The 22,500-nt window shown below is 44.0% G+C and overlaps 1 protein-coding gene across 1 annotated transcript in view; it reads left to right on the top strand.

Moving 5' to 3' along the window:
* The window catches only part of tg (thyroglobulin), a 69,015-nt gene that overhangs the window by 30,033 nt on the left and 16,482 nt on the right, over positions 1-22,500 (top strand). The window contains exons 20-34 of the mRNA XM_061717735.1: positions 1,650-1,797; positions 2,922-3,071; positions 3,211-3,354; positions 7,072-7,236; positions 7,475-7,579; positions 9,456-9,565; positions 10,449-10,554; positions 11,287-11,487; positions 11,564-11,734; positions 11,842-11,928; positions 13,729-13,785; positions 13,870-14,007; positions 15,820-15,999; positions 21,282-21,396; positions 21,590-21,669. Coding sequence (XP_061573719.1) covers positions 1,650-1,797; positions 2,922-3,071; positions 3,211-3,354; positions 7,072-7,236; positions 7,475-7,579; positions 9,456-9,565; positions 10,449-10,554; positions 11,287-11,487; positions 11,564-11,734; positions 11,842-11,928; positions 13,729-13,785; positions 13,870-14,007; positions 15,820-15,999; positions 21,282-21,396; positions 21,590-21,669 — 1,957 coding nt within the window. The remainder of the gene's footprint in view (positions 1-1,649; positions 1,798-2,921; positions 3,072-3,210; positions 3,355-7,071; positions 7,237-7,474; positions 7,580-9,455; positions 9,566-10,448; positions 10,555-11,286; positions 11,488-11,563; positions 11,735-11,841; positions 11,929-13,728; positions 13,786-13,869; positions 14,008-15,819; positions 16,000-21,281; positions 21,397-21,589; positions 21,670-22,500) is intronic.

The raw sequence follows: 22,500 nt of genomic DNA on the forward strand, positions 1-22,500 counted from the left end.
GTCATCCTTAAAATATTGTCTCAGTTTTGAGATGTTCACCTTAACCTTATCACTTTAGCCCTTTACACCCAGTTGAACAAGTCAGCACTTACAACCAATAATTATTTATATTAACCAATATACAATTCACTATCATGGAAGTTATTTCAACTATAATCACTCAGGCCATTACAAAGTACATTATTTAATTTCTTTGTACATTAAATGTGTTCTACTGTGATGTCATTATTGTGATATATCATGATAGAATATTTATATTTTTATTGCCGGCCTTAGCTTACAATACTGCTGCTTACTGTAGATCATTGTGACATCTTATTAAGACATATTTAGCACGATAACCACACTTACCAATGTCTCCAGTCTCCTCATCCTCCTCGTCTGTCTCCTCTGATTCTGATTGGACACACACTTCATCCAGGCCTTCCTCCCTAGCGTCTCCTGGTTGACCCCGTGAACCATCTGTGGACTCCTCTCTTTGTTCTCGGCTTCTGTCTCGCATCAGCCGTACAGCTTTTACAATGTTGGAGCCGTTATCTGTCACAATCAGCAGCACCTTGTCTTCACAAATATCCCATGCATTTAATGTGTCATCAATGCAGGGAGCAATAGCCTCCCCTGTGTGTGGATGTTCTATTCGGTGTAGGTTCAGCAGAGCATGGTAAACTTGGCCTCGGGGTGGATGATAAAAACATGCTGACACACCTAAGAAGGATGCTGTTAGTCCTTTCTTGCTCCAACCATCCACACAGAGCGTTAGCTTCCTCACGTCCGTTAGCATTTCTTTTAATTTGTGCTTTGCCTTTTCCATCTTAGCTCCAAAAAGGTTGTTCACTCTTGCAGCACCGGGAGATTTAAACTTCGGTTCGAGTAAAGTGCAGAACCCTTTGAAGGCGCTGGAGTCACACAGCCGTGTCGACATCCCGGTCTCAATAAACATGTTAACCAGTGCATCTTCCCGCTTGTGGTGTTCTTCTGTATTTACTAACCAGCAGCTGTTTGGTCGTCGGTGAAAGCAGTCCATTAAAGTTCTCTCCTTTCCCGTGCCACCGGGCCGGGAGGATGTTGCTAATGTTTCTGCGGGCGGCGGGCTGCTCACAGCAGCCAGCTTGTTGAGGTACTCGACGTTAGCCGCGCTGTGCGAGCTTCTTAAATGGACTTTAAGATTGGTGGGGTTTTTCCCCTTGAGAAGCAAGCCGCATATTTTGTCTGTTTCCAAGACAAGACACTTGCTTTTACCTCTCTCCTTGTCATATTCGAAAAAGTCCCATATAGGACTTTGCCGCTTTCTCCCAACTTTTGCTGCCGCCATGACTTGATGCTGCGTAAAAAGGGGTGACGTCACGGACCGTGAGGCGTTAAGGTGCCGCAGTTGCCAGTCGGAGATAAACGGCTGGAGCGGAAAAATGAATCATACAATGAGGCTTATATTGACAGGGACGAAAACGGAGGAAATTATATCTATAATTTCAGTTCGTTTTAGTTAGTTTTCTAAACACGCAATATAGTTTCAGTTAGTTATAGTTTTTGCCTTTTAATTTCCGTTTTTATTTAGTTCAGTTAACGAAATTGTTTTTTCAATTTTAGTTTTCGTTATTTCGTTCGTTTTCGTGAACGATAATAACTCTGGTGTGTGTGTGTGTGTGTAGCTCCCCTCCTCCACCAGGTCCGTGTCTCTCTGCGGCGACTCCTCCGTCCGTCTCCGGTGTGACGGAGACTCTCTGAGGGCGACGTTGACCTGGAGCTCCGCCCTCTCTGACCTCCCGACCTCTGACCTCCCCGACCTCCACGACGTCGGTGAGTTCAAGTTCCCCGGGAAATAAAATTACCGGCCAACTGGACACTTAACTGGAACTTACGTCCAGTAAAACTTATCTTAACCCTTGTGTTGTCTTCGGGTCAAGGAAGGAAGGAAGGAAGGAAGGAAGGAAGGAAGGAAGGAAGGAAGGAAGGAAGGAAGGAAGGAAGGAAGGAAGGAAGGAAGGAAGGAAGGAAGGAAGGAAGGAAGGAAGGAAGGAAGGAAGGAAGGAAGGAAGGAAGGAAGGAAGGAAGGAAGGAAGGAAGGAAGGAAGGAAGGAAGGAAGGAAGGAAGGGTAGAGAAGAAGGAAGGAAGGAAGGAAGGAAGGAAGGAAGGAAGAAAAGAAGAAAGAAAGAAAGAGTAAAGAAGAAGGAAGGAAGGAAGGAAGGAAGGGAGGGAGGGAGGAAAGAAGAAAAGAAGAAAGAAAGAAAGAGTAAAGAAGAAGGAAGGAAGGAAGGAAGGAAGGAAGGAAGGGAGAAAAGAAGAAAGAAAGAAAGGAAGGAAGGAAGGAAGGAAGGGAGGAAAGAAGGAAGGAAGTGAGAAAAGAAGAAAGAAAGAAAGGAAGGAAGGAAGGAAGGAAGGGAGGAAAGAAGGAAGGAAGTGAGAAAAGAAGAAAGAAAGAAAGGAAGGAAGGAAGGAAGGAAGGGAGGAAAGAAGGAAGGAAGTGAGAAAAGAAAGAAGGAAAGGAGTAAAGAAGGAAGGAAGGAAGGAAGGAAGGAGAGAAGGAAGGAAGGGAGTAGAGAAGGAAGGAAGGAGAGAGCAGGAGGAAGGAAGGAACAGGAGAATTAGGTCATTTTGACCCAAAGACAGTACCAGGGTTAAAGAAACAAAACGTGAAACGAGATTCACCCGCATGTCAACGTTCACTTTTGTGTCTGAAACAAAAGCGACTCATTTAATGATGTTTTCTGAGATAATGTTATTAAAGTCTGTTTAAGTTGTTACATGATCTCAGCTGTAAAGATGTTTAACTAAAATAATCCAGTCAGGAAACTGCAGTGATGGGTTTAGTTCTCAATCAAGGTTCTGGTTTTCAAGTTTTTTCAGGTTTTTTTTCAGGTTTCTACTTTATCTACTTTAAATAATCGTGATGTTTGTTTTTAACTTCTTTTTCCTCCCTCAGCTGAGTTCCTGAGTGGAACCGGACCTGAGGAAGAGATCCGGGAACTTCTCCGCTCCACCCTGAAGTCAGAGCCCAGACTGGTTACCGTGACGACGCCCACCTTCGGCTGTTCCCGTGGTTACCGCCTGAGCGGCGACGGAGACGGCTGCCGTGAGTCAGGATCGATGAAATACCCACAATCCCCCAGAGAATTACCCACAATCCCCCAGAGAATTACCCACAATCCTCCAGAGAATTACCCACAATCCCCCATGTCACCCCTGACCTCCGTCCCCCTGTATTTCTGCAGTCGTTTGTCCCGCCGGAAGCTTCTTCCAGGAGGGGGCGTGTCTCGCCTGTCCGGAGGGAACCTATCAGGGAGAAGAGGGGCGGGACTTCTGCACCCGGTGTCCCAGAGGCTCCTCCCCCGCCGGAGCCTCGTCTGTCAATCAATGTAAGTCCATTTGATCGTCCCTAACCTTCGCCATCGTCTCTAATCTTCCCCATCGGATCGTCTCTAACCTTCGCCATCGTCTCTAATCTTCCCCATCGGATCGTCTCTAACCTTCGCCATCGTCTCTAACCTTCCCCATCGGCTCGTCTCTAACCTTCGCCATCGTCTCTAACCATTGCCATCATCTCTAACCATTGCCATCGTCTCAAACCTTCGCCATCGGATCGTCTCTAACCTTCGGCATCAGCTCGTCTCTAACCTTCGCCATCGTTTCAAACCTTCCCCATTGTCTCAAACCTTTGCCTTCGTCTCAAACCTTTGCCATCGTCTCTAACCTTCCCCATCGGATCGTCTCTAACCATTGCCATCGTCTCTAACCATTGCCATCGTCTCTAACCTTCGTCATCGTCTCTAACCTTCGCCATCGTCTCTAACCTTCGCCATCGTCTCTAACCATTGCCATCGTCTCAAACCTTCGCAATCGTCTCTAACCTTCGCCATCGTCTCTAACCTTCGTCATCGTCTCTAACCTTCGCCATCGTCTCTAACCATTGCCATCGTCTCAAACCTTCGCCATCGTCTCTAACCTTCGCAATCGTCTCTAACCTTCGCCATCGTCTCTAACCTTCGCCATCGTCTCTAACCATTGCCATCGTCTCAAACCTTCGCCATCGTCTCTAACCTTCGCCATCGTCTCTAACTTTCGCCATCGTCTCGTCTCAAACCTTCGCCATCGTCTCTAACCTTCTCCATCATCTCAAACCTTCGCCATCGTCTCAATCCTTCACCATTGTCTCTAACCTTCACCATCGTCTCTAACCTTCGCCATCGTCTCTAACCTTCACCATCGTCTCTAACCTTCGCCATCGTGTCAAACCTTCACCATCGTCTCTAACTTGCCATCGTCTCTAACCTTCACCATCGTCTCTAACCTTCACCATCGTCTCTAACCTTCACCATCGTCTCTAACCTTCACCATCGTCTCTAACCTTCGCCATCGTCTCTAACCTTCACCATCGTCTCTAACCTTCGCCATCGTCTCTAACCTTCACCATCGTTTCTAACCTTCACCATCGTTTCTAACCTTCACCATCGTTTCTAACCTTCACCATCGTTTCTAACCTTCGCCATCGTCTCTAACCTTCACCATCGTTTCTAACCTTCGCCATCGTCTCTAACCTTCACCATCGTTTCTAACCTTCGCCATCGTCTCTAACCTTCACCATCGTCTCTAACCTTCGCCATCGTCTCTAACCTTCACCATCGTCTCTAACCTTCGCCATCGTCTCGTCTCTAACCTTCGCCATCGACTCTAACCTTCGCCATCGTCTCTAACTTGCCATCGTCTCTAACCTTCACCATCATCTCAAACCTTCACCATCGTCTCTAACCTTCACCATCGTCTCTAACCTTCACCATCGTCTCTAACCTTTGCCATCGTCTCTAACCTTCGCCATCGTCTCTAACCTTCTCCATCGTCTCTAACCTTCGCCATCGTCTCTAACCTTCGCCATCGTCTCAAACCTTCGCCATCGTCTCTAACCTTTGCCATCGTCTCCAAACTTCGCCTTCGTCTCTAACCTTCACCATCGTCTCTAACCTTCGCCATCGTCTCTAACCTTTGCCATCGTCTCTAACCTTCACCATCGTCTCTAACCTTCGCCATCGACTCGTCTCTAACCTTCACCATCGTCTCTAACCTTCGCCATCGTCTCAAACCTTCACCCTCGACTCGTCTCAAACCTTCGCCATCGTCTCAAACCTTCACCATCGACTCGTCTCAAACCTTCGCCATCGTCTCTAACCTTCGCCATCGTCTCAAACCTTCACCATCGACTCGTCTCAAACCTTCGCCATCGTCTCTAACCTTCACCATCATCTCTAACCTTCACCATCATCTCTAACCTTCACCATCGACTCAAACCTTCACCATCGACTCGTCTCAAACCTTCGCCATCGTCTCTAACCTTTGCCATCGTCTCTAACGTACCCCATAGTCTCTAACCTTCGCCATCGACTCGTCTCTAACCTTCACCATCGTCTCTAACCTTTGCCATCGTCTCTAACGTACCCCATAGTCTCTAACCTTCACCCTCGACTCGTCTCAAACCTTCGCCATCGTCTCAAACCTTCACCATCGACTCGTCTCAAACCTTCGCCATCGTGTCAAACCTTCACCATCGTCTCTAACTTGCCATCGTCTCTAACCTTCACCATCGTCTCTAACCTTCGCCATCGTCTCTAACCTTCACCATCGTTTCTAACCTTCACCATCGTTTCTAACCTTCACCATCGTTTCTAACCTTCGCCATCGTCTCTAACCTTCACCATCGTTTCTAACCTTCGCCATCGTCTCTAACCTTCACCATCGTTTCTAACCTTCGCCATCGTCTCTAACCTTCACCATCGTCTCTAACCTTCGCCATCGTCTCTAACCTTCACCATCGTCTCTAACCTTCGCCATCGTCTCGTCTCTAACCTTCGCCATCGACTCTAACCTTCGCCATCGTCTCTAACTTGCCATCGTCTCTAACCTTCACCATCATCTCAAACCTTCACCATCGTCTCTAACCTTCACCATCGTCTCTAACCTTTGCCATCGTCTCTAACCTTTGCCATCGTCTCTAACCTTCGCCATCGTCTCTAACCTTCTCCATCGTCTCTAACCTTCGCCATCGTCTCTAACCTTCGCCATCGTCTCAAACCTTCGCCATCGTCTCTAACCTTTGCCATCGTCTCCAAACTTCGCCTTCGTCTCTAACCTTCACCATCGTCTCTAACCTTCGCCATCGTCTCTAACCTTTGCCATCGTCTCTAACCTTCACCATCGTCTCTAACCTTCGCCATCGACTCGTCTCTAACCTTCACCATCGTCTCTAACCTTCGCCATCGTCTCAAACCTTCACCCTCGACTCGTCTCAAACCTTCGCCATCGTCTCAAACCTTCACCATCGACTCGTCTCAAACCTTCGCCATCGTCTCTAACCTTCGCCATCGTCTCAAACCTTCACCATCGACTCGTCTCAAACCTTCGCCATCGTCTCTAACCTTCACCATCATCTCTAACCTTCACCATCATCTCTAACCTTCACCATCGACTCAAACCTTCACCATCGACTCGTCTCAAACCTTCGCCATCGTCTCTAACCTTTGCCATCGTCTCTAACGTACCCCATAGTCTCTAACCTTCGCCATCGACTCGTCTCTAACTTTCACCATCGTCTCTAACCTTCGCCATCGTCTCAAACCTTCACCCTCGACTCGTCTCAAACCTTCGCCATCGTCTCAAACCTTCACCATCGACTCGTCTCAAACCTTCGCCATCGTCTCTAACCTTCGCCATCGTCTCAAACCTTCGCCATCGTCTCTAACCTTCACCATCATCTCTAACCTTCACCATCATCTCTAACCTTCACCATCGACTCAAACCTTCACCATCGACTCGTCTCAAACCTTCGCCATCGTCTCTAACCTTCTCCATCATCTCTAACCTTCACCATCGACTCAAACCTTCACCATCGACTCGTCTCAAACCTTCACCATCGTCTCTAACCTTCGCCATCATCTCTAACCTTCACCATCGTCTCTAACCTTCACCATCATCTCTAACCTTCACCATCGTCTCTAACCTTCACCATCATCTCTAACCTTCACCATCGTCTCAACCTTCTCTAACCCTGAGCCACTTCTTGTCTGCCACTTCCTGTCTGGTCCCAGGTGAGACGGCGTGCCGGAGGCAGGGCCTGCGCTGCTCCCAGCGAGGAGACTTCCTGCCGGCTCAGGCTGACGCCCCCTCCGGCAGGTGGAGGTGTGTCAGCGGCGAGGGGGCGGAGCTTGAGTGGACGGCCAGCGACACGACTCTGACGGACGACGAGTGCTCAGGTGAGACGACCAACCAGAGCGCAGCGGCCAATCAGAGCGCAGCAGCCAATCAGAGCGCAGCAGGCTGAGGACGCTCGCCTGGTTCTCAACGTGTGTGTGTGTGTGTGTGTGTGTGTGTGTGCGTGTGCGTGTGCGTGTGCGTGTGCGTGTGCGTGTGCGTGTGCGTGTGCGTGTGCGTGTGCGTGTGCGTGTGCGTGTGCGTGTGCGTGCGTGCGTGCGTGCGCGTGTGTGTGTCCAGTTCTCCGCAGGTTCCAGCTGGTTCCTGCATCAGACCTGATAGTTGGATCTACAGACGCTGAAGTTCTGCAGACGACGACCTCTGACCTCACTTCCTGTGTCCAGGGTAACGCCCACTTTTCTGTCTTTTAGGGTTTTCTGACTAATTATTTTGTTCATAGCTGATCGTGTTGATCAGCTGTTCTATTGTGTCGATCAGCTGTTCTAACGTGTTGATCAGCTGTTCTGATGTATTGATGAGCTGTTCTAAAGTTGATCAGCTGTTGATCAGCTATTCTAATGTATTGATCAGCTGTTCTAACGTGTTGATCAGCTGTTCTGATGTATTGATGAGCTGTTCTAAAGTTGATCAGCTGTTGATCAGCTATTCTAATGTATTGATCAGCTGTTCTGATGTGTCGATCAGCTGTTCTAACGTATTGATCAGCTGTTCTAAGTATTGACCAGCTGTTCTAAAGTTGATCAGCTGTTGATCAGCTATTCTAATGTATTGATCAGCTGTTCTAATGTATTGATCAGCTGTTGTAATGTATTGATCAGCTGTTGTAATGTGTTGATCAGCTGTTCTAATGTATTGATCAGCTGTTCTAACGTGTTGATCAGCTGTTCTGATGTATTGATCAGCTGTTCTAATGTGTTGATCAGCTGTTCTGACGTATTGATCAGCTGCCCTAACGTATTGATCAGCTGCCCTAACGTATTGATCAGCTGTTCTGATGTATTGATCAGCTGTTCTAATGTGTTGATCAGCTGCCCTAACGTATTGTTTAGCTGTTCTAATGTGTTGATCAGCTGTTCTGATGTATTGATCAGCTGCTCTAATGTGTTGATCAGCTGCCCTAACGTATTGTTTAGCTGTTCTAATGTGTTGATCAGCTGTTCTAATGTGTTGATCAGCTGTTCTGACGTATTGATCAGCTGTTCTAACCTGTTGATCAGCTGTTCTGATGTATTGATCAGCTGTTTTGATGTGTTGATCAGCTTTTCTGACGTATTGATCAGCTGTTCTAATGTATTGATCAGCTGTTCTAACGTGTTGATCAGCTGTTCTGACGTATTGATCAGCTGTTCTGACGTATTGATCAGCTGTTCTAATGTGTTGATCAGCTGTTCTAACGTGTTGATCAGCTGTTCTAATGTATTGATCAGCTGTTCTAATGTATTGATCAGCTGTTGTAATGTATTGATCAGCTGTTCTAATGTATTGATCAGCTGTTTTGATGTGTTGATCAGCTGTTCTGACGTATTGATCAGCTGTTCTAATGTATTGATCAGCTGTTCTAACGTGTTGATCAGCTGTTCTGATGTATTGATCAGCTGTTTTGATGTGTTGATCAGCTTTTCTGACGTATTGATCAGCTGTTCTAATGTATTGATCAGCTGTTCTAACGTGTTGATCAGCTGTTCTGACGTATTGATCAGCTGTTCTGACGTATTGATCAGCTGTTCTAATGTGTTGATCAGCTGTTCTGACGTATTGATCAGCTGCCCTAACGTATTGATCAGCTGCCCTAACGTATTGATCAGCTGTTCTGATGTATTGATCAGCTGCTCTAATGTGTTGATCAACTGTTCTGATGTATTGATCAGCTGTTCTGACGTATTGATCAGCTGTTCTAACCTGTTGATCAGCTGTTCTGATGTATTGATCAGCTGTTCTAAAGTATTGATCAGCTGTTCTGATGTGTTGATCAGCTGTTCTGATGTATTGATCAGCTGTTCTGACGTATTGATCAGCTGTTCTGACGTATTGATCAGCTGTTCTGACGTATTGATCAGCTGTTCTGACGTATTGATCAGCTGTTCTGATGTGTTGATCAGCTGTTCTGATGTGTTGATCAGCTGTTCTGATGTGTTGATCAGCTGTTCTAATGTGTTGATCAGCTGTTCTAATGTATTGATCAGCTGTTCTGATGTATTGATCAGCTGTTCTGACGTATTGATCAGCTGTCCTAACATGTTAGTGTATTTCTCGTCATCAGCCTGCGCGGCGGATCCGTCCTGCCACCACGTGGCGCTGCTCAGCGGACGGACGCGGTGTGAACTGTACAGCAGCGACACCCTGAACACGCAGTGCAACGCCTCGCAGCAGGTAAACCTGCACACACACCTGCACACACACACCTGCACACACACACACACACCTGCACACACACACCTGCACACACACACCTGCACACACACACACACCTGCACACACACACACCTGCACACACACACACACACCTGCACACACACCTGCACACACACACACACCTGCACACACACATACCTGCACACACACCTGCACACACACACACACCTGCACACACACCTGCCCACACACACACACCTGCACAAACACATACCTGCACACACACCTGCATACACACACCTGCATACACACCTGCCCACACACACACACCTGCACACACACATACCTGCATACACACACCTGCATACACACACCTGCATACACACCTGCCCACACACACACACCTGCACACACACATACCTGCACACACACCTGCATACACACACCTGCACACACACACACACCTGCACACACACCTGCCCACACACACACACCTGCACACACACATACCTGCACACACACCTGCATACACACACCTGCATACACACCTGCACACACACCTGCCCACACACACACACCTGCACACACACATACCTGCACACACACCTGCATACACACACCTGCATACACACCTGCCCACACACACACACCTGCACACACACACACCTGCATACACACACCTGCATACACACCTGCATACACACACCCTGAACACGCAGTGCAACGCCTCGCAGCAGGTACCGTGCACACATGCACGCTCACACGTGCACGTGTGAGCATGCACGCTCACACGTGCACGCTCACACGTGATCTCCCAGAATCTCAGGGATCTCCCAGAATCCTTTGCTTCGTCCCTGCCGAAGGTCATTAACCTCCCACCCTCGTCTCTGTGACCCTGCAGACCAGGGGGTTTCTGGGTAATCCCGAGGCCGAGCTCTTTGATTGGCTGAGCTGCTCCCTGAGGGTGAGGGGCGGGGCTTCAGATCTGCTGGTCCTGAGGAAGAAAGGTACGGTTACCACGGCAACCAGGCTGTTTATTTCATTTTTTCATTTATTTCATTTATCTTTATTTGTTATAGAGGGACAATGTACATTAATGAAAATTAAAAAAAAAATGTAAATGCACCCAATTGTAGCCAAAAGGCTAATTTCCATTGGCAGTCCCCTTTACAGGTGGAGGTTCAAACCGGATGACTAAAACGAGATAAACGGAAGTAAAAACGACTAAAAAGCCTGACTTTATATTTACTGATTGTTAAATTTGAATGAGTTCAGATCAGTGCTGCTTCTATATATTAATAAATACTTTTTTTTTAATTAATATTCTTTCACTCATTCATTTTCATAGTGTATATATATTTATATTGTCTGTTTCTTATTTTGTTTTTACATGGATGCACTTTTATGGAGCTTCTGGTTAAACTAATTATATTATTATAATGACAATAAAGGCTTTATATGCTTTCTATTCTATTCTATTCTATTCTAATTTATCTAATACTTGTTATGATTATTGACGTATGAACAGTTAGATGTTTTCGCAGCGTTGCTAGGGGTGTTGCTGCGTCGCCGCTGCGACGTTGCTGCTGCGGCGGCGCCGTTGTGACGTACTCTATTTGTTTTCTTTCGTATTGCATTATTTTGTTAAGACCCCAGGAAGACTAGCTTCAGTTTCTGCTGCAGCTAATGGGGATCTCAATAAACAATAAACAACAATAAACGTGCTGTCGGTGTTCCAGGGGCGGAGTTTTCCTCGCGGCAGCAGCAGCGCAGCTTCACCAGGATGAGGATGACGAAGGCCGTCTCAGGCGTGTTCAGGACTCAGGTTTTCTCGTCCCGCCGGACGTCCGTCTCCGACGCCCATCGCTTCTGTCAGGACGGCTGCAGCCGCGACGCCTGCTGCCACGGATTCATCCTCAACCAGAACACGCTGGGCGGAGGTGCGTTACCACGGAGACACCTAACAGGCTGTGGGCGGGGCTCTCTGCTAACTCCTCCCACGCCCCGCCCCCCCAGGTTCCCTGCTCTGCGGTTGGCTGAGAGCGCCGGCGGTGCTGATGTGCGGGGACCAGGACTGGGACGTGATTGGACGAGGACCTGCCGGGCGGGTCTGCGGGGCGGGGCTTAGCTACAACGAGCAGCAGCGCAGCTTCGTGTTCGACTTCGGGGGACAGAAGTTTACCGTCGGTGAGACGATGACACAATTACATCACAATGACATCACGGCTCAGTCGCCACGGCCCCTGAAGCCCCGCCCACTCTGACCCATGTGACCCGTGTGTCTCTTACCCCAGACGATGCCGCTCTGCCGGCAGACAGCAAGAACAAGGACGACTACCAGGCCTCCATCGTGGGCTTCCAGGCCGTCTACCTGGACACAGGTACCAGAACCCAGAACCGGGTCGCTCTGGAGCAGGGGTGGCCAACCAATCAGAGCCACGATTGATTACTGTGTTACTGCAAAGACCAACATCAACTACCCATGATCCCTCACTCCCTGCTCTCTCTGAGACATAAAAATACCTTTAGAAAACGGAAAGGTAAAATCCTGCAACCTGATTGGTTGTTAACCCTTGTGCTGTCTTCGAGTCAAGGAAGGAGGAAGGGAAGAAGGGAGGAAAAAAGGAAAGAAGGAAGGAAGGAAGGAAGGAAGGAAGGAAGGAAGGAAGGAAGGAAGGAAGGAAGGAAGGAAGGAAGGAAGGAAGGAAGGAAGGAAGGAAGGAAGGGAAAAAAGAAGGGAGGAAGAAAAGAAGGAAGGAAGGAAGGAAGGAAGGAAGGAAGGAAGGAAGGAAGGAAGGAAGGAAGGAAGGAAGGAAGGAAGGAAGGAAGGAAGGAAGGAAGGAAGGAAGGAAGGGAGAAAAAGAAGGAAGGAAGGAAGGAAGGGAGAAAAAGAAGGAAGGAAGGGAGAAAAGAAGGAAGGAAGGGAGAAAAGATGAAGGGAGAAGGAAGGACAGAGCAGGCGGAAAGAAGGAAGGAAGGAAGGAAGGAAGGAAGGAAGGAAGGAAGGAAGGAAGGAAGGAAGGAAGGAAGGAAGGAAGGAAGGAAGGAAGGAAGGAAGGAAGGAAGGAAGGGAGAAAAAGAAGGAAGGAAGGAAGGAAGGGAGAAAAAGAAGGAAGGAAGGGAGAAAAGAAGGAAGGAAGGGAGAAAAGATGAAGGGAGAAGGAAGGACAGAGCAGGCGGAAAGAAGGAAGGAAGGAAGGAAGGAAGGAAGGAAGGAAGGAAGGAAGGAAGGAAGGAAGGAAGGAAGGAAGGAAGGGAGAAAAGAAGGAAGGAATGGAGAAAAGAAGGAATGAAGGAAAGAAGGAAGAAAGGAAGGGAGAAAAGAAGGAAGGAAGGGAGAAAAGAAAGAAGGAAAGGAGTAAATAAGGAAGGAAGGAAAGAAGGGAAAGAAGGGAGAAAAGAGGAAGGAAGAAGGAACAGGAGAATTAGGTCATTTTGACCCAAAGACAGTACAAGGGTTAACTGTGGTATAATGATCTGATTGGTTGTTAACTGTGGTATAATGATCTGATTGGTTGTTAACTGTGGTATAATGATCTGATTGGTTGTTAACTGTGGTATAATGAGCTTATACCACGGCTTCTATTCTAAAGCCTTATCACGTATCATTCTGCGTCAGGGAAGCAACAACGTATCCATGACAACAACCCTGTTACATATTTTTTGACGGTTACAGCAGGTAGCAAAAAGTAGCTGGTGTTAAAGTTTATTTTTTATTTTCGTTAACAATTAATTAGGCATGTTGACAGTAAACTCTGATCTCCGGGGAGGAGCTAACGATGGATGAACGGATTGAGGAGTTCCTGTCTCCGAAAAAAAAAGACGAGCAAAAGACGACATGCGGAGCTACATCTGGAAAGATGGGACTATTTTTTTCCACAGTGGGGCTATTTTTAATGGATAATATGCATTTGTGATTAATTAAAAACTACATAAAATAGATTGTATATTCCTCTTTCATATTTACATTATTGGTAACCGTTTTATAAAAGCAATACATCACTCCGCGTGTGATATAATGAGCGTATACCACGGCCGGTCGTGATGACTTTCGTCGATTTGGAATCGGAATCAGAATCGATTATTGTATTTGAATGGATCCGCAGCCCTAATGATGTGTTTGGGAAATGAATTCCACTCGTACGCCGAGGTGACGGCGCTGATGTGTTTTCCAGATGCAGATTCCGGCGGCGTCTCGTCCTCCTGCGCTGCAGCAGACGCCGGTCCTCCTCTGGACGGTGGGTGTCATTGATCTGGACGTATTGATCGGTTCCTGGAGACGAGGACGGCCTGTTAAACTAAAGTTCTGCTGGGGTTTGCAGCGTCGGTGCAGCGGGGGTTTGAGTCTCTGTCCCCCGACGACGTCCTGGTGGATCCTGACAGGAAGCTGCCGGCTCTCTCCTTCTGGCTCAACAAGGACAACTACGACTCCCAGCAGGCACTGCTCTGGTGTCTCACCCGTACGTCACACAGCTCAGACTTTTATTCCCTTTAGATGCTTTTTTAAACTTTATTTTTCAATTTTTCAGACATAATAAAAAAAACAGCAACAAAATCATGTATACAACAATACAAGAAAACAAGGGGGACACTACTGTCTTATATAGGCAAGACAAGTTTATTAGTATAACACAATTCAACACCAGGTAATTCAAAGTGCTTTACATCAACATAAAAAGCGGCAAGGCAATTTAACAGTGAATAACAAATAAAATGAAATTATGAGAGGTAAAATAATAAAAAGCACAAGTTGTTAAAAAGTAAGGGCAGTAGAGTACAGCAGGTTCATCTCATTCTTACAATGGCAAGAATTACATTTCTATACGGTCAAAACGTACAAAGACCGGGTCAAATACAGTATTACAAAAAGTAATCTGTAACAATTCGTATGGTGAATTAAACCAATTTGACAATTCTACGGCACAATGCCTGTTTCCAGGTCTTATTTCACACAACTGAGGAGAATTACGTTTCTATACGGTCAAAACGTACAAAGACGGGGTCAAATACAAAATACAAAAAAAAAAAATAGAAAAATAGCGGTAAGAAAGAAAAGAGAAGAAAATAAGAGAAGAGATAACAGAAAATGGAGAACCGTAGCGACAATCTAGAGAAAAGTGGGTGGAGGATCGGCAGCTGAGGAGAAGTTATGATGCAAACTTCAAGATTATGATTTGAGTGAGGCAAAATAACATGCTTTTTCTCTCGAATATGTTGTTATAATCATTTGTTTCAGATGTCATTATTTTCTGTATAAAAATTCAAATTGGTGTTCAAAAAGTATTTTTTCTTACTTTCGTCTTATATTCGGGCCGATACGGTAACTAAAGCCGGGCAGACACTGTGCGATTATCGGCTCGTTTTGAGCCGATTTTCCAGTCGTGCGACTTTTTTTTGATCGGGCCCAATTTTGACCCAATCGTTGCTCGTGCCTCGTGCAGTAAACGTGGGGTAACGACGAGAGATTAACACCTCACGACGAGCTCCCGATCACAAATCGTGAGGTTGCAAGAAAATCAAGCGTGTTTGAAATCCCGGTCGCTCCTCGTGAAGGAATCACAGTTGAAGCAGCTGCGACCCGATTTGACTCATCCTTTCGCAGAGAGCATGCACAATAATTGATGTCATGTCAAAAACTATTATTTGTAGTTTAAAGTGTTGCAAATTCACATTACAAATCATGTTTTAATAGCAAAAAAAATACCGCATTTCCACGTACGCCGCGTACCCTGCGCTGTAGGCTCTGCGTTGGTGTAACGTGGAACCATAAATCAGCCTTTAGTGTGTGCGCTGTCTGATGTTCGGAACACTTTTTCTCTTCTCATTTTGCTGGGACGTCGGTTCCTCCGCCGAGACACAACTTTTGCTGTATGCGTTCTTTGTTGTATCTAAAAATGATGCGCAGTGCCCACCCAATCAGAAACAGTACAGATATTTTGGGATTTTTTTTAATATATAAAAAAATTAAATTATAAAAAAATAAAGGATCCCCATAACTTTGATCGGGTGGGCAGGACGCACGTTTGGGTGGACACAACTCACCCCTGCCCCAGAACCGGCCTCGAGTTCCAGTACAGAGAAATCTGACGGGAGGATTATGATCGTATAGTGTGAGCAGACGGAGCATCAGAGCATCGGGTCGTACAGTGTGAGACCATAAATCGTGGGCTGTGAACTTTTGAACTCCTTGAACTGTTCGTGTCATGGAACCGGGCAGCTGCAGAAGTGTGTGTGTGTGTTCCAGGCTGCAGAAGTGTGTGTTTGTGTTCCAGGCTGCGATGAGGAGCAGCTCTGCTCCGTCGTCGACCTCAGAGACGACTCCGACCCCCCCGGGTTCTTCTCCTGCCTCCTGTTCCCCGACAGCAGAGTCTGCGGCGCCTACGACAAACCCCTGAGACGGGCCTGCCGCCCCCTGCTGGACCGAGAGCCCAACAACACCTTCACCAGGACAGGTAGGGGGCAGGAATACAGGAATGTGTGTCACATAGGGGCCGCTGTTCATGTATCAAAGGTTATTAATAATTGTCCTGTAACCATTATTAATAATTAATGAAGTAGATTACTTATCAAAATGAATTATCAAAATGACTTAATCCTCGGGGCACCACCTGGGCCTTAACCAGGAAAAATGATAACTTTTAACAGTAGGAATCAGTCTCAGAAATAGATATTCTGCAGAGTAGTAAATCTTACTATTATCACTACAGAATAACGGTTGAAGGCTTTTACAGTTCGGCTCCAGCTCTGTCAAACAGCCATTGTGACCAGATTTCGTATAAAACACAAACAACTTTCTCATTAAAATCAATCAGCATTTATTCACATCCAGGTGTCAAGCAGATGGAAAAGCAACACCATTGAATAAATCCTGATGGCAACTACGTTAAAACATAAAACACTAATTAACAAGAAAAACAACAATAAAAATAAAAATGAAACTGCATGAATGAAAAGAAATCGAAAACAATAATAAAGGCGATCACCTCTGTGGTTCAAAACAACGTGGCTGCACGTGACCGGCCAAAGACGGCTGTGGTATTTAAAGATGGCTGTGGTATTTAAAGATGGCTGTGGTATTTAAAGATGGCTGCGGTATTTAAAGATGGCTGCGGTATTTAAAGACAGCTGTGGTATTTAAAAATGGCTGTGGTATTTAAAGATGGCTGTGGTATTTAAAGACAGCTGTGGTATTTAAAAATGGCTGTGGTATTTAAAGATGGCTGTGGTATTTAAAGACAGCTGTGGTATTTAAAAATGGCGGGGCTCTGTGGTATTTAAAGATGGCGGCGCCCGCGCCACGCCACGTGCAATCAGACCGGATGACAAACACAGCATTTAAAACGTGAATAACTGGCGGAAAATCGCGCCACAAAATAAACGAACACAATAATGATGATAATGTTGCCGGTTATTGCCGGTGTTGCACAGTAATACGAACAATAACTTCATTAAACACACATTTAGCTCAGAACAGCTCTAGATTACACTGATCACCCAGAACCATAAAAACCTCACGCTTCCTCTGTTCCGGATCGGGAAGGTCGTCCAACAGTAACTAACCAGGAGTACAGTAACTAACCAGGAATACAGTAACTAACCAGGAATACAGTAACTAACCAGGAATACAGTAACTAACCAGAAATACAGTAACTAACCAGAAATACAGTAACTAACCAGGAATACAGTAACTAACCAGGAATACAGTAACTAACCAGAAATACAGTAACTAACCAGAAATACAGTAACTAACCAGGAATACAGTAACTAACCAGAAATACAGTAACTAACCAGGAATACAGTAACTAACCAGGAATACAGTAACTAACCAGAAATACAGTAACTAACCAGGAATACAGTAACTAACCAGGAATACAGTAACTAACCAGAAATACAGTAACTAACCAGGAATACAGTAACTAACCAGAAATACAGTAACTAACCAGGAATACAGTAACTAACCAGGAATACAGTAACTAACCAGGAATACAGTAACTAACCAGGAATACAGTAACTAACCAGGAATACAGTAACTAACCAGAAATACAGTAACTAACCAGGAATACAGTAACTAACCAGAAATACAGTAACTAACCAGAAATACAGTAACTAACCAGGAATACAGTAACTAACCAGGAATACAGTAACTAACCAGGAATACAGTAACTAACCAGGAATACAGTAACTAACCAGGAGTACAGTAACTAACCAGGAATACAGTAACTAACCAGGAATACAGTAACTAACCAGGAATACTGTAACTAACCAGGAATACAGTAACTAACCAGGAGTACAGTAACTAACCAGGAATACAGTAACTAACCAGGAATACTGTAACTAACCAGGAATACAGTAACTAACCAGGAGTACAGTAACTAACCAGGAATACAGTAACTAACCAGGAATACAGTAACTAACTAGAAATACAGTAACTAACCAGGAATACTGTAACTAACCAGGAATACTGTAACTAACCAGGAATACAGTAACTAACCAGGAATACAGTAACTAACCAGGAATACAGTAACTAACCAGGAATACTGTAACTAACCAGGAATACTGTAACTAACCAGGAATACTGTAACTAACCAGGAATACAGTAACTAACCAGGAATACAGTAACTAACCAGGAATACAGTAACTAACCAGGAATACAGTAACTAACCAGGAATACAGTAACTAACCAGAAATACAGTAACTAACCAGGAATACAGTAACTAACCAGAAATACAACGATCTTCAAGTCAAGTATAATTTACCCCAGTCTCATAGGTTCCGTTTCTTTCAGGTTCGTGATTATGCCCGAACACACTTTGATTCTTACCCTCAACGTCCATCGAGTTCACTTCTTACTGAGGTGCTTTCACTTCCCAAGGCCCAGGGCAGGATTTCGATTTTGTATGATCTCATATCTTCCTCAGGGCTGGCCTCTCTTGTGGGGCTCAGGGATAAATGGGAAAGGGAACTTGAACTAAGCATGTCAGATGAATGGTGGGAGGAGGCTCTAATCAGGGTTAATTCTACTTCTTCATGTGCCCGTCTAAATCTGATTCAGTTTAAGGTCTTACATAGGATCCACTTTACAAAGGCTAAGCTCAACAGGTTGTTTCCGGATAAGAGTGACACTTGCGATAGATGTGGCGGGTCTCCAGCGGACCATACTCATACTTTCTTTTCTTGTCCAAAACTAGCCGAATTCTGGTCCTGTTTCTTCAAAAGATTAGGCGAAGCTCTCAATATTACATTGGAACCCTGTCCTTTGATAGCTATTTTTGGAGTGCCCTCTGTACCAACCAGCCTGACCAAGAAACATTCTGATGTTGTGGCTTTTGCCTCGCTCATAGCTCGCAGACGTATTCTGCTACAGTGGAAGGACCCCAATCCGCCTTCCCCTACTTCCTGGTTGAGTGATTTGATGTCCTTCTTGTCCTTGGAGAAGGTGAAATACTCTATTAGAGGCTCAACTGCTAACTTTTACATAAGATGGCAGCCTGTCATCACCTATGTGAATACTCTTACCTCTCTGGATCCTAGCTGATTCTATGTTCTCATGCTGTGAGGTGGGCACCCAGGGCATCCCTCGTATTTATTTAATTTTTTTTTTTTTTTTTTTTTTTTTGTATAATTAATTTGTTTTTTGTATGTTCGGTTTATTTCATTTAGCTGATTTTATAGTTTTATAGATTTATATAGTCTCTTTTTTATCCTTTTTATGTACTCTTGTTATCACTTACAGGTTTTGTTTTGTTTGTTTTATTCTGTTTATTTACTAATTAATTAATTTTCTTTTTACATTGTTTTTCTAAAGTCGAGGGGGGTGGGGGGGTTGTTGGAAAGTGCTGCTCTGTTCAGGTTTTAGCACGCCTTTCTCGGAAAATTGGGGAAAAAAAATACGGAGGACCATGTATCTTGTGTTGGATTTCTGTATGTCATTGGTTCCCAATAAAAATATGTGAAAAAAAAACTAACCAGAAATACAGTAACTAACCAGGAATACTGTAACTAACCAGAAATACAGTAACTAACCAGAAATACAGTAACTAACCAGGAATACAGTAACTAACCAGGAATACTGTAACTAACCAGAAATACAGTAACTAACCAGAAATACAGTAACTAACCAGAAATACAGTAACTAACCAGAAATACAGTAACTAACCAGGAATACAGTAACTAACCAGGAATACAGTAACTAACCAGGAATACAGTAACTAACCAGAAATACAGTAACTAACCAGAAATACAGTAACTAACCAGGAATACTGTAACTAACCAGGAGTATAGTAACTAACCAGAAATACAGTAACTAACCAGGAGTATAGTAACTAACCAGAAATACAGTAACTAACCAGAAATACAGTAACTAACCAGGAATACAGTAACTAACCAGAAATACAGTAACTAACCAGAAATACAGTAACTAACCAGGAATACTGTAACTAACCAGGAGTACAGTAACTAACCAGGAATACAGTAACTAACCAGAAATACAGTAACTAACCAGGAGTATAGTAACTAACCAGAAATACAGTAACTAACCAGGAGTATAGTAACTAACCAGGAATACAGTAACTAACCAGGAATACAGTAACTAACCAGAAATACAGTAACTAACCAGGAATACAGTAACTAACCAGGAATACAGTAACTAACCAGAAATACAGTAACTAACCAGGAATACAGTAACTAACCAGGAGTACAGTAACTAACCAGGAATACAGTAACTAACCAGGAATACAGTAACTAACCAGGAATACTGTAACTAACCAGGAATACAGTAACTAACCAGGAATACAGTAACTAACCAGGAATACAGTAACTAACCAGGAATACAGTAACTAACCAGGAATACAGTAACTAACCAGGAATACAGTAACTAACCAGGAATACAGTAACTAACCAGGAATACTGTAACTAACCAGGAATACAGAAACTAACCAGGAGTACAGTAACTAACCAGGAATACAGTAACTAACCAGAAATACAGTAACTAACCAGGAATACAGTAACTAACCAGGAATACAGTAACTAACCAGAAATACAGTAACTAACCAGGAATACAGTAACTAACCAGGAATACTGTAACTAACCAGGAATACTGTAACTAACCAGGAATACAGTAACTAACCAGGAGTACAGTAACTAACCAGAAATACAGTAACTAACCAGGAATACAGTAACTAACCAGGAATACAGTAACTAACCAGGAATACAGTAACTAACCAGGAATACAGTAACTAACCAGAAATACAGTAACTAACCAGGAATACTGTAACTAACCAGGAATACTGTAACTAACCAGGAATACAGTAACTAACCAGAAATACAGTAACTAACCAGAAATACAGTAACTAAAAAAAACACTTTCCAATAAATGTAATTAAGAAAAAACAAAAAACAAAAACAAAACTACAACAAAGTTATAAAATAACACAAAATAGCTGTCGTCAAATACAGATAGAAAGAAATATGACAATGGTGCTAAAAAGAGAGAGAGAAAAAAGAAAACCCACCTAACTTAACAATTATCATGATATTTCTTCATCAAACTGGCTTTTATTATTCTTTTAAATGTAATGTTTGATTTGTCTTTGGCTTCTGTATCCAGATTGTTCCATAAACTGATACCTTTTACAGAAACACAACGTTCCATTAATTTTGTCCTGATTTTTATTTCTTTTAAAGATCTCTGTTCCTTTTAAGTTGTACTTATTTTCTCTTTTTTCATGTGTGTTAGTGGATCTCTCTGGACCGGTGAAGAGTTTCTACGAAAGAGTTTCCTTCCACAAAATGGTTTCCTACTCCGTTCGCAGCCGAGTCTCTCTGACGGAAAACACACCGCTGTCCGAGGGGTAACACACACACACACACACACATACAGTATACACACACACACACACACACACACACACACACACATACAGTATACACACACACACACACACACACACACACACACACACACACACACACACACACACACACACACACACACACACACACACAGGTCTTACACCCCCCCCTCCCCCTCCACTTCCTGTTCAGGTTCAGGGACTGTGAGCGTCGCTGTGATCATGATCCTTGTTGCCGCGGCATCGGATTCGTCCGGGACACAAAACCCCCAGGTGGGATTATCTGATTAATCTGTTAATCTGTTAATCTGATTCATGTTCATCTGATTCATATTAATCTGATTCATGTTAATCTGATTCATGTTAATCTGATTCATGTTAATCTGTTAATCTGATTCATGTTAATCTGTTAATCTGATTCATGTTAATCTGATTCATGTTCATCTGTTAATCTGATTCATGTTAATCTGTTAATCTGATTCATGTTAATCTGTTAATCTGATTCATGTTAATCTGATTCATGTTAATCTGATTCATGTTAATCTGTTAATCTGATTCATGTTAATCTGTTAATCTGATTCATGTTAATCTGATTCATGTTAATCTGATTCATGTTAATCTGTTAATCTGATTCATGTTAATCTGTTAATCTGATTCATGTTAATCTGATTCATGTTCATCTGTTAATCTGATTCATGTTAATCTGATTTATATTAATCTGATTCATGTTCATCTGTTAATCTGATTCATGTTAATCTGATTTATATTAATCTGATTCATGTTCATCTGTTAATCTGTTAATCAGAATCAGAATCAGAATACTTTATTATCAATGTACCTGGGTACTGTGAGATTAGAGGTAGCATCACCTCTCCAGTGCAAGATAAATAGCAGTAGTGCAAACAATAAGAAATACAAGAAATATAAGTAATATAAAAAATATAAAAAAGGTTAAGGTGCATTTGAATCATATACATGTGTAGAATATTGTAGAATATTGCACAGAGTCCGGGAGAAGTATTGCACAGTTTAAAGAGACAGTAGGATGAGGATGACGAGGATGATTCACATATTGTTCAGGGCGATTATGGCTTTGGGGAAAAA

Source organism: Cololabis saira, chromosome 3 (genome assembly GCF_033807715.1).
Source record: "Cololabis saira isolate AMF1-May2022 chromosome 3, fColSai1.1, whole genome shotgun sequence".
NCBI lineage: Eukaryota > Metazoa > Chordata > Actinopteri > Beloniformes > Belonidae > Cololabis > Cololabis saira.